Source organism: Mizuhopecten yessoensis, unplaced genomic scaffold (genome assembly GCF_002113885.1).
Source record: "Mizuhopecten yessoensis strain PY_sf001 unplaced genomic scaffold, ASM211388v2 scaffold1741, whole genome shotgun sequence".
Classification (NCBI taxonomy): domain Eukaryota; kingdom Metazoa; phylum Mollusca; class Bivalvia; order Pectinida; family Pectinidae; genus Mizuhopecten; species Mizuhopecten yessoensis.
Genome location: NW_018404198.1, coordinates 73,716 through 86,460, shown reverse-complemented (window position 1 = coordinate 86,460; position 12,745 = coordinate 73,716). Strand labels below are relative to the sequence as shown.

The window sequence follows — 12,745 nt, the reverse complement described above, 5'->3', positions numbered from 1 at the left end:
AAGTGATTTATTTTCACAGAAATACACTTTTTTTGTAAGGTCACTTTTTTTCTCTGACAGATGGCATGAAATGAAAAGGTTTTTTTGCAGGAATTATTCTTTACTTGAATCAAAACAAAAATCCATAAATCATTGTTTTTGTCACTGGAAAGTAAGATATTTTTTAAGGAAAGATTAACAATGTTCCACTGTCACATACCTTAAAAAATTCAACATTTTTTTATTTTATTTTTATTTTTTAATCAATATTTCGATAGATGATTGTAGAGATATTTTTAATGTGACTGCATACACCACCTCCCCACCCAAGAATATGTTGTTTATATTGTGCATTACAAAACCTTGAAACTGGGTATATTGTGAAACACATTTTCATGAGAATGCCTTGAACTTGCATTTTGAATGTACTGACTAGGTGTTGAGCCTTTTACTGCTCACAGAACGATCCGCTCTGTTTAGTGTATAGGACTGCTATGCATAGACCCGCTTTACCAACTTTATTGGTGTGGTAAACTCAACTCACACCGTTTTTATACAAGTCCTAAACACAAGACAGTAATAGAGGATGTTTGTGCAGAAGGCCATTTATTATCTCCCCTTAACATTTGAGCTGGCTTGCCTCCTGTTTCTGAATGAAATGATTAACATGTACTAACCCGTGACAGAGAGTTTGGTTACAACAGACGGTTGTTTATGTATTTGTGGGCCAATACTGGTTGTTTGTGATTATCGTTGACAACACAGACGGTCTGTAACATTAGAAGTTATCGAATGTCTTGAGTTTTTGTATTATTTTTTCTTTATTCATTTTGAATACCACAGATGTATTTTGAAAATGAAAATAAATTGGTTGATTCGACCTTTATTGATATAGTCTACCCAGTTACAATGTTATGTAGTTGTAATTGCCGGACTGTACATCTTCTACTAATACCACTCATAAATTTCGGTCAGATTTCTGTAAAAGAAATAGTTTGGTATCAAACCATGCATCAAAACATCAAAGGTGAAGAAATGTGGTCTAGACATCCAAGTACAAAGGGCAATATTTTAATTTAAGTTTAAATTTGTAGTAACTTGTTTCTTTGTTGTGATCCTTATTTTTCTTGTCGCGTAATAAAGGCAAAGCCTTATTTGTCAACCATAATGTATTCTGTACATAAGTGACAGTGCTAGTCCAATCATTGTTATGGAAGTATTTTTTGAAGGGTTGTAAAAAGTCTGTATTATTTTTTGCATGTTCAACTATTTTTGTACCATTATTATACACATGGAACATTACCAGTTAACCCTGTTTTGGCTAACAGCATGAGACCTGTTCTCCACTAGTTTTGTTCTGTGGCACAAGTAAAGAGAACTCTTTTCCTCTCGGTTGTGAGTAGTTTACATTAAGAAATTTATTTTTACACCAACAAAAAAAATGTTTGATTGCAAGTATTTTGATGAATCAATTAGTTAGATTTTTTTCATTCCAAGATCTTAATTCATAATTTTATTACATTGCTATATGAATAGTAGAGATTTTTTTAAAGTTGAAATTTTAAGAAATTATCTTTAATTTTATTGATATAAGTGAAAATTGTCTTGATAATTTCTTGAATTGTCTTAATAGTTTAAAACAGATGTACTTAAATCAAAGAAAAATGTGATTTTATGAAAATTTGATGTACAACATTATAATGATAATGGTATCTATTTTCACCTTACGCAAAAAGTTCTGTGATCCAAGTGTAGAGGATTTCCATAGGATATATCACATGATGTGTCACATGGTACTGTGTATATCACATGATGAGTCATATGGTACTGTGTCACATGATGTGTCTCATGGTGCTGTGTATATCTCATGATGTGTCATATGGTAATGTGTCACATGATGTGTCACATGGTACTGTGTATATCACATGATGTGTCTAATGGTACTGTGTGTATCACATGATGTGTCACATGGTACTGTGTATATCACATGATGTGTCACATGGTACTGTGTATATCACATGATGTGTCGCATGGTACTGTGTGTATCACATGATGCATCACATGGTACTGTATCACATGACGTGTCACATGGTACTGTATCACATTATGTGTCACATGGTACTGTGTATATCACTTGATGTGTCACATGGTACTGTATCACATGATATGTCACATGGTACTGTATCACATGGTACTGTATCACATGATGTGTCACATGGTACTGTGCATATCACATGATGTGTCACATGGTACTGTGTGTATCACATGATGAATCACATGGTACTGTAACACATGATGTGTCACATGGTACTGTATCACATGATGTGTCAAATGGTTGATACTGATCTCAGATTATTTTAAGTCATGATCATTCTGCTATACATGTAAATAAAACCTATGGAGAAATTTGTAAATAAAAGTTGTCTTCATCTGAATGTGTTTGTCCTAGATCTGAATGTGTTTGTCCTAGATCTGAATGTGTTTGTCCTAGATCTGAATGTGTTTGTCCTAGATGTGAATATTACTAATATGTTAAGGTATCTGTTTATTATTACAGGCACCAGTGTATCAGAATCTGGTTAATATGAAGCTTTAATATTTTATATGAAACCCGTCTACAGATTAGTGGAGTAAATTAACTCAAAGAATTTTTTAATACTTTATTAATTAACTAAACTTGAAAAGCAAAAGAAACAGTAAATCCCAGGATCTGTTATAAAATCATTGAATTTTCTATTCTGTAAGACTATCGTGAGATTTTAACTGTTGATGAAATTTTTGTCTTGCATGTAAATAGTTAAAAATGACTTGTGTAAGAATGGTAGTTACAAATTGTTGTATTTTGTTATGTGTTGTTTTGTTGATGCGCTTTGTTTTTATTAAGTTGCTCATTATTATATACCTTTAAGATCGTTGATTACCTTGATGTTGTGTTGTCCAGTGTCGGGTAAAGGTATTTCTCGTACCAGTATCCGCATGTAGTGATTGGACCTGTTGGTTTACTACAGAACTCCCTACAGATTGTTGTGTTGTCCAGTGTCGGGTAAAGGTATTCCTCGTACCAGTATCCGCATGTAGTGATTGGACCTGTTGGTTTACCACAGAACTCCCTACAGATTGTTGTGTTGTCCAGTCTCGGGTAAAGGTATTCCTCGTACCAGTATCCGCATGTAGTGATTGGACCTGTTGGTTTACTACAGAACTCCCTACAGATTGTTGTGTTTCTCAGTCAATTCTTAAAGTATTTACAAAAGAAAACTAAGGAAAAATTTGTAAATATTTGTCTTTTTTTCAGTTCAAGTAGTTTGAGTAATTCTCTGATCATGAAAAGATTGTGGGAGGGGTTGAGGATATCAACTGCATGCAAATGTATCCTGAACATGCATTTGCACGATTTCTAGCAGTTCGTAATGTGTGTTTTGTTTTTTCATTTTGAAGTATGTGATTTTGTTAATAATCTGAACAACCTTTAGCCTTTCATATCTGTGTAAGTATATTTGGCTGAAGGTGACCCTGTGTATACTATACAAATATTGACTCATCCGAGTTAGCCAGGTTCTGCCGTGTATACAGTATACACGGTAGAACCTGGCTAACTCGGATGAGTCAATACCCTCCAAAGTTTACTCCAATGAGTCAAATATCCCTTCCAAATGAAACTTGGACAAGCCAAATACCTGTTCTACCTCGAGGGAGTTGTAGCCCCTCCCAATGGACCAATACCAAACGTAACATTAGCTCATATGAGTAAGTCGCTCTCTTACGAGTCAAAGTACCTTTCTGGCTAAAACGAACTTGGCTAGTCAAATAAGACTATAACAAGTAAATGTGCCCAAACAACACAACTGTTACATTTTTTAGATCTCCCATCATTATATTTCTTGTTGACAATAATACTCCATCAAACAGATTGTGATGAGTATCCTGGTCCGATTCACCAGGTCTGTGATGAGTGTCCTGGTCCGATTCACCAGGTCTGTGATGAGTATTCTGGTCCGATTCACCAGGTCTGTGATGAGTATTCTGGTCCGATTCACCAGGTCAGACTGTCACCAATGTCGCTAAGTTATTGTGTTATTGTGTTTAATGCATGTTTGATATATTGTAACTACTTTTGCATTTGATAAATGTTGTTGATTTAATTTTATATGATTTCTGCAGCAATTCGGTTCACATTATCTTCATCTAATTTGTCCAGTTAACAAATAAAATCAAAAGTCAAAATTCTCAAAAAGGACCAATTGTTATATGACCTTATTAACTTAGTTCAGCTAAAACCATTGCTTTTTAGAGAACTTTTCACAATGGAATCTCAATCATTTCTATGAACTAAAGCTGTTAAAAATGGAAGAAGAAAAAAATAACAAGCCGTACCGTACTTATTCTAATAAAGCATTCCTTTGGCTTAACAGTTTTAAGGAGATGGGGCATCAGGTATATTTCTTCTTAAATAAATAAGATGAAAAATAGGGATTTCAAACAGGACATGATTGGTACTGATAAACTATGTATATGAGGGTTATGTTTCTCTTATACTGTATATTGATATCTATATCTCTCATGATAACAATATTCAGAGAAATAGGGAAGTGGGTGGAACATATATCATTATGGAGGGGTTGTTTGATAGAATAACTACGGTAGATATGTTTTTAGGAGTAAAGACAATTTAAGGGAAGTGCGAGGAACATATATCATTATGGAGGGGTTGTTTGATTGAATAAATACGGTAGACATGTTTTTAGGAGTAAAGACAATTGAAGGGAAGTGCGAGGAACATATATCATTATGGAGGGGTTGTTTGATAGAATAAATACGGTAGACATGTTTTTAGGAGTAAAGACAATTAAAGGGAAGTGCGAGGAACATATATCATTATGGAGGGGTTGTTTGATAGAATAACCACGGTAGACATGTTTTTAGGAGTAAAGACAACTGAAGTGTGAGGAACATATATCATTATGGAGGGGTTGTTTGATAGAATAACTACGGTAGACATCTTTAGGAGTAAAGACAACTGAAGTGTGAGCTGGGTTGTTGCGAGCATGTGCTTTTGTTTGCTGTTTGATTTGCTCATGTGTTGTGTATTGTGCTTGTTATGCCAGCTTTGCTCACCAGTCCCCATGTATTGATAGCGGAGGAGGAGAAGATCATCGTGGACGAAGGCGACCCCTCCACCATCCAGGAAAAGTAAGTAACAAAAAATCTAGCTGTAATACACATCTTCTTAAATTGTGACCTATAATCAATGAAAATGAACCACTTGATCCGAGTGAATCATAAAAAATTGATGGAAAGGTATCTTAGTTATTACATGTAATGATATAAGAGGGGTATTTATGAAATCAGGATGGCATGGTCTGTCTGTAGAAAAACATTCGTCTGGACTAATTATCCTAAAGTGTTTCTAAACAGATTCTTCAGGTTGGTAAACATAGGTTGTATACAGGTTCATATAGCACAGCCAGTGACATGTTTATATGTGATGTTTCCATAACATGTAGACATGTCACTGGTCTCTCATTTCCCTGTGTGTAAGATAGAGCTGTCCATGGTAAGAAAGGGGTGTAGGAAATTTCTATCTTACTAATAGCCTTTTAAAATTGGGGTCCCAAGTAACTGATTAAATTTGTTGCACACAGAAATATGAAACAAATCTGGGTTTTTTTTTGTTTTTTTTATCTCAAAAACATAATTGTAAGAACTTTCAGTATAGGTAGGTTATATAACTATGTATATTTTTCAATATTTGTGTGTTGTATGTCATTCAAATATCAAAATCGAAATGACTTTAAAATTAAATTTATCTTTCTCCTCAGAACCCTTGTTGACACAGTGTACTCGTTGCGAGATCAAGTGAAAAACCTGGAGCAGGTGAGTTAATTATAAATCCCCTAAGACCGAGTGACGTCTGGCTCATTATAATGTCTACTTTTACCATTGGGGATTGGTAGTAAGCCCACTTCTGTTTTAACATTATACATGGGGGCCAAGTACAGCAGATAAAATGTAACTTGTGTATAAGGCCAGTTCCCTAAATGGCCAGAAGTGAGATACTTTATTGAAATTGAATAGAGCAAGAGGTCTATTTTTGTGTCGCCTACGACGGATGTCGAAAAGACACAGGCGCTGCTTGGTGTCAACAGTGTTAAGGTTTTGCGTTTAGCTGTGTTTCTGACAAAGCTACACCAACAAAACCTCAATCATAGATGTAGCATGGGAAGTGGAGCCTAATGCACTAAAAACATTTCATCGATTTCTGCATTTTTTTGGTAAAAAACTCAAATTTCTGGACTTGGAAAAAAACTCAACGTTAAGGTTTTGCGTTTAGCTCTTGCATATTAGGCTTTTTCTGACAAAGTATAAGAGCTAGACCAACCAAACCTCAATCATACATGTATCATGGGTAGTAGAGCCTACTACTCTGAAAACATTTCATGGATTTCTGCACTTTTTCGGATAAAAACCTGAAATTTCTGGACTTTAAAAAAAATCAATGTTATGATTTTACGTTTAGGTCCGTTTCCATATGTACTATGTCAAATGCTTATTATATTGACAAAGCGGGACAGGCGACACATATAATTATGCGTAATTCTTGTTTAGTTTTTAGGTCATGGTGAAAGTTCAAAGTTCAATATTGTGTTACCAGGGTTAAGAAAACACATCACAGCAATTTTTTTTACCAGAATAGTCTTAAGAAGAATATTGTATTATTTTCAACAGGATCAAAAGAAAATGAAGAGGGAACTTGAAGAGGAGACGAAAGCACGAAAACGATTAGAGACCAAATTTCATAAAGCATTAAAAAACCGCACAGATTTACAATGGGATGAAAACATGACTTAAATTGTTGCACTTCATAGAAATATATTTATAAATATCTGTGTTAGACCTTTTATCTTCATACGTAGTAAACCCTGTGTTGGAATAGTCAGAATCACATGGAATGGATTACAACAATGATGTCACAGCTTATCTTTCTGTAGTGCCAACATCTCCCCAGGTAACCACAACGGTGGCCCTGTCATACACCCTGTGCTGGAGTGGAAATTATCACAATGGCGGCCTTGTCATACGCCTTGTGCTGGAGTGGAAATAATCACAATGGTGGCCTTATCATACGCCTTGTGCTGGAGTGGAAATTATCACAATGGCGGCCTTGTCATACGCCTTGTGCTGGAGTGGAAATAATCACAATGGTGGCCTTGTCATACGCCTTGTGCTGGAGTGGAAATTATCCTAAGGAGTTTGTGTTGGTGCCAATGTCTGTTCATTATGCGTTCATTATCATACTGGTGATTGGTAATACCCTGTGTTGTTAGGAGACTGTGCTTTGTCACGGAGACTGTGTGTTGTCACGGAGACTGTGCGTTGTCGCCGAGACTGTGCGTTGTCGCCGAGACTGTGTGTTGTCACGGAGACTGTGCGTTGTCAAGGAGACTGTACCTTGTCACGGAGACTGGAGTCACAGATTTAAGTAGTCCTCATCTTCCTTGCTTCTACATTCATCATATTAATGTCATCTCAAGTTTTCAAACCAGTTGGGATTTTCATACCTGTTTGACATCCCTAATCAGCGGATTTACATCTGTTTCTGAGAAAACTTGCAAAATAATTTTGTCAATGTATATTTGTCTTCAGTGAGAAAATGCCTTCATCAGATTCTCAAATATTGATGCGACCCAAATTTTCAGGAAGGCTGTACTGAATTTGTGTACTGTTTTATGTACACAAAAACAGACAAGTAATCAGTAAATGTGTTTCTATGATTTATTATAGATTATGTAATACTTGCGGCCGTTTTCTAGTTAATTTGATATACATTTAAGTTGTTTGCTGACAATTTGACTGTGTTAGGTCCTGCCTCTCACTGAACCTTGTGCGAATTATTAAGTTTGTACAAAGCCAAGAGAAGTAGCACTCTTTCCTGCAATGATGTGAAAGAAAAACTCAGGAAGATAACCAAAGAGTTTTGTACATCATCATCAGATGTCCATTTCCTCATGATTCCCCCCCCCCCCCTCCTCTCGCTTTAAAAGTCACTTGTATATTTGTTTGATGTGTGATGTATGATTTTCATGTTAAACTGTGATTCTTTCCTTAATGAATGTCTTTGACAATATCTGCATTTACATTAGTATACAGTTTAAAAATAATATATAGATATATATGTATATATAATATCCTTCCATCTACTAGTTTGTATCCCCCCCAACCAACCAACCAACACCCAGCAATGATAAATTACAATTCTCTGAATAATGTATTTTCCATAATTAATATAATTAGCACCCGGGGTACAGTAAAATAAGCTAACGGGGTTCTTAATAGGGTGAAGGGTACTGACAAGTTAAAACTATATTATTACCAAAGTTTACCACTGTCTCCATCTTGAAATACTTGTTTAAGTACTTTTCTTAGAACTTTCCATGAAAAGAATTATATTTGCTTGAAATTTGAATGTTTTAAATAGAAATTATAACTTGGAAAGATGAAATATTACAATTTGCTATATTAAGTGTCCATCTAAGAATTTATGAATATTCAAATTTGACATTAGCATACCATTATAAGCTATCATGATTGATACAACCTGTCTCGCGTGTTCTTGGTCAGTAAAGTATAAGCTACTGCTGTACCGTTCAACATAACAAGGGGAGATAACTCCAAGACACAGGAGCGAGTTTCTAGAACAAGTTGATATTGTATATTTTTGATCATATCACACAGAACCAGTTACTGGTTTGCTCAATACAAGTCTGTCCACAGTTTTATTGTATTGGTGTAAATTACAAACTTTTATGCAGTATATCTTCTAGTGTGTTCAAAAAGCTCAATGAAATACTAACCGTCCTATAGATTCAGTCGTACCGTGGGTAAATTACCACAAGTCTAGGTCCCAATAGTCACTGTACATCAATTCAATTGTATTAAAAATGTCCAAAAGTTTGAAGTGAAAATAAGACTGCCTTGAAAATGACTCTGTAGTGACGAAATTGATAGTGCTATAGTTTGACGTCAAACAACATAGAAAAGCTAACCGGTCTTTATGTTAGTGATATTGATAAACCAGGTTATACACATATTTCAATATTATTAAACCAGTTATTCCAGAAAAGTGATAGTTACAAATTTCCTGATTTATATTGACTGACTAATAACCCTGAAAATGAAATGGTTTTTTTTGTATTCAGGGTTCAAGAAATCACTTTAATTTCATGGAATTGCTTGCCGATGTTTGAATGGCTGTCTTGTGTTAAAAACATGACCCCAGTTCAATGCATTTATGTGACTTGTCCTTCACAGACAAAGTTGACCGTGCTATAGTATGGCCATCAAGGATATATGACCGATGTCACTGAGATATCTACTGAGAATAAAGTGCTTGTTAGAATGACTCGGAATCATGTAGTAGTGATTATTGAATGGTGCATAATAGCATGTACATTCTTCATGTGATACATTTGTCTTCTCATGTTACTATATACTGTTACTGGTATGTTGTACGCTGTGTTACTATAAGTAACCATGTGATACATGAGTACTTTGTGGTGGTAACAGATGCTAATTTTAGGACACTTTTTTCCCAGGTGGCTGATGCTGATTAACTGATCTCCTCCTTTCCTAGAATTCTGATGTTTATTTGATTATTTTTGTAAACTGAAGTGTTTTGATTGCTGAGCTTGCCCTGCACTCTTTCTATGACATTTTCCATCATTTTATGGTAAAAAAAAAAAAACTATCCAGCTTATATTGCTATTTATGTTTCTGTTTTGTAACTGTTCACCAAAACAAGGGCTGATTTTACATAGAGTGTTCAGCAGGAAACAACAGATACCATATTCTTCCTTGTATCATTACTTGTTAGTACTGGTAATATTGCCTCAAAAGTTACGGAGATCAGTTCATTACAGACAGGCTGGACTTCTTAAAATTGTGTGAGTGTAAACAGGATGACATTTTCCCACACATCTATAACACTGGTGCTGTGGGACAGGAAACAGTTGTGGGTATACAGCCTTTTTCAGATTTATATTTCCATGATCAGCTTGTAGAGTGAAATACACCAAATGTGGTAATACAGTTACATACCCACGATGTAAAACTGTCGTGTTATGGCTGATGACATAGAATATAACAGATTGTAAGGAATGGAGTATAAAAACAAATTAGTTAGCCCAAGCCTGCCTTACTTTGTGTACAAAAGAAAATGTAATTTTTCAGTTTCTTGTTGTCCTCATTTGTGCCAAAACATGAGTGTATCAAAACTGTTGTATATTGTAACACATTTTATAACAGGCATTATACAACTTATTTATATCAGTTTGAAGGTTAACAGAGGGAAGGGTGAGCTGTATAGGTTATCTTCCTTCCGTTACACATCTGGGACCTTTTTTTGAAGGAGACAGATAGGTTTGACCAAAATCCTTCAGGAAGTAGTTGGTCTAATTATAGAAGGATGGATTTGATTTACTCCAGAAAAACTCATTAACAAAGTCAGCCATTTCCATGTATTGTATTCTTAGCAAGCAAATGTTTAGTAAGTCTGGTCTTCCATCCTATAAAATTTATTACATGTACAACTTGCTTTAATTTTAATAACATTTTCACCTGTTGTTTTCCATGGTGGTGCAGGCCATCAGTGAACCATCTTTTGCAATATGATGTTCAGTTCTACTATTACTGCCATTATCTTTATGGGACCATAAATAAGTCGCACATTAAAATTGACAGGTAATTTTACTAAATTAATCAGGGAATCTTTTTTTTTTCAAATATTTCAGCATATCATCGATTCATTCTTTTAAACTCATTTCCGGACCCAGGTTCTCAAGAGCATCTAGAATGAAGTCCACTCTCAAAAGTTGGCTGTTAGTTGCCGGACGAAGAAAATTGTTTTTAATTTGGTAAAATGGCCATGCAAATGCACAGGTATAAAAAAAAAAACCTCAAAATTTATAAACAACATTGAAATCCGGACACAAGTCTAAATTCTCTCCTGACCCTGGGGCCTGCAGTGCTGGTATACAAAATATTTCACCATTTAAGAGATTCATTATCATTTCAGTTCTGATTGACAAGATCTTCCATATTTCATTAATTAATTAGAATTATGATGTTAGTCATTGATTTGGTGCGAGCGCCAATAAGTGTATAAATATACGAATGTGTTCAGGGCCATTCTCCCTTGTACATCATCACGGTTTAGAGTCGATCACGTTGCGTGGAGATCCGTCTCTGCTTTAAGTTATGTATTACTAACATTATGTCTCAGTTCTGTTGTAGAAGTTTGTACGATGAATCCTAATGAAATGTGATATTTCAAATAAACAATCACAAAATATACCATTATAGGTGTTTGTTGTATTTCTATCAGTAAACAATAAATCTACTGTAAACCACTTGTATGTTCTCAATACTTATTTTCATACTTTAACTTTACATGTTCATATAACTGTGTAAAGATAATTGTTTCAGCAGGAATGATGCCGAGTACTGATAGTTATAACTCTTTGCTCTATGTAATTCTCAGGCCTCCATTGAAGTATGAGTACAGAACTTGAGACTCCCATGGAGATTTATCACCAAGCACTAAATCAGTTTGTGTGTCTGGGTGATCTAGATGCACTTGATCAACAGTGTTTACATTTAATATTCGTATTGTTGAGTTTCACAAGTAATGTGAAAATACATATCGGAGGGTATACAAGTGGTTTACTGGTCCAGTATACTCTGAGGAACACAAGACAAAGACAACATTCTAAATCAACAAGTTTTAATGAGTGTAATTACTAACAAGGAACAGTCTATTGATTTTGTTCCATTTGTATAATTGTATGCTTACATTAATTGTATGACAACATGAATAGCACTAGGTGTAATGTGAAGTAATTTTATTGTGTTCTGATACACTTCTGAATCTCGCCCCGACAGGTAAGCCAAACGACGGCTGTAAGCTAACTGTTAAGTTTCTTCCTGCGATATGTGATAGTCAACCATCAAATCAAGTGTTTTCAGGTTTTACCTTGCCTGGACATTAACAGTCAATATATACATCTACTAATCATTTTTTTTATAAATAGCACGTAATGATAGTTTTTAGGATAAAACATGGCTACTTATTTAAAAATAAAAAGTCTGAACCTATTCTATGACTTAATCTTTAGAATTTTCTTACAGTGGCGGTACTTTGTGAAATTAAATTAAATTTCAGATACTGGAAAAACAACCATGACAGTTTATATATTTTAAGCGGTGAAATTTTGTCAACAATCAGAGAACCTGTAACACACAAGAGGCCCAGAGGGCCTGAATCGCTCACCTGTTTCTTTTGTTACCTGAAACTGACATAGGAAACTTCAGATCTGTTTTTTACATACTTGACCCCTGTGACCTTGAAAGTAGGTCAAGGTCATTTTAATGAGGAAACTATATAGCACTCCATCCCAGGTACCTATTGGCCAAATATCATGACCCTAGGTCCTCCAGTTCTTCAAAAGAAGTCATTCGAAAGAAAAAGTTGATTGCCGGGCGCCGGAGTATGGCATAAGCTCACATGGCCCTTTGGGCCAGGTGAGCTAAAAACACCTGAGTTAGTTAATGTTAAAGTAGACATAAACGCTGGAGTATTTATAAGTGTACCACCCTAGTGAAGACACAATAGATAGTTATTAGTGTACCACCCTAGTGAAGACACAATAGATAGTTATAAGTGTACCACCCTAGTGAAGACACAATAGATAGTTATAAGTGTACCACCCTA

General features: G+C 35.1%; 1 protein-coding gene across 9 annotated transcripts in view; it reads left to right on the top strand.

The window, feature by feature from the left end:
* Positions 1–11,330, top strand: part of LOC110467281 (rho guanine nucleotide exchange factor 7-like) — a 108,012-nt gene extending 96,682 nt beyond the window's left edge. For 6 of the 9 annotated variants that reach the window (XM_021524372.1, XM_021524347.1, XM_021524381.1 and 3 more), the window contains 3 exons: positions 5,085–5,169; positions 5,799–5,853; positions 6,706–11,330. In XM_021524372.1, coding sequence (XP_021380047.1) covers positions 5,085–5,169; positions 5,799–5,853; positions 6,706–6,828 — 263 coding nt within the window. In that variant the 3' untranslated portion in view covers positions 6,829–11,330. The remainder of the gene's footprint in view (positions 1–5,084; positions 5,170–5,798; positions 5,854–6,705) is intronic. The other 3 variants (XM_021524355.1, XM_021524398.1, XM_021524413.1) reach the window with 1 other exon arrangement.
* The last annotated feature ends 1,415 nt before the right edge of the window (positions 11,331–12,745 follow it).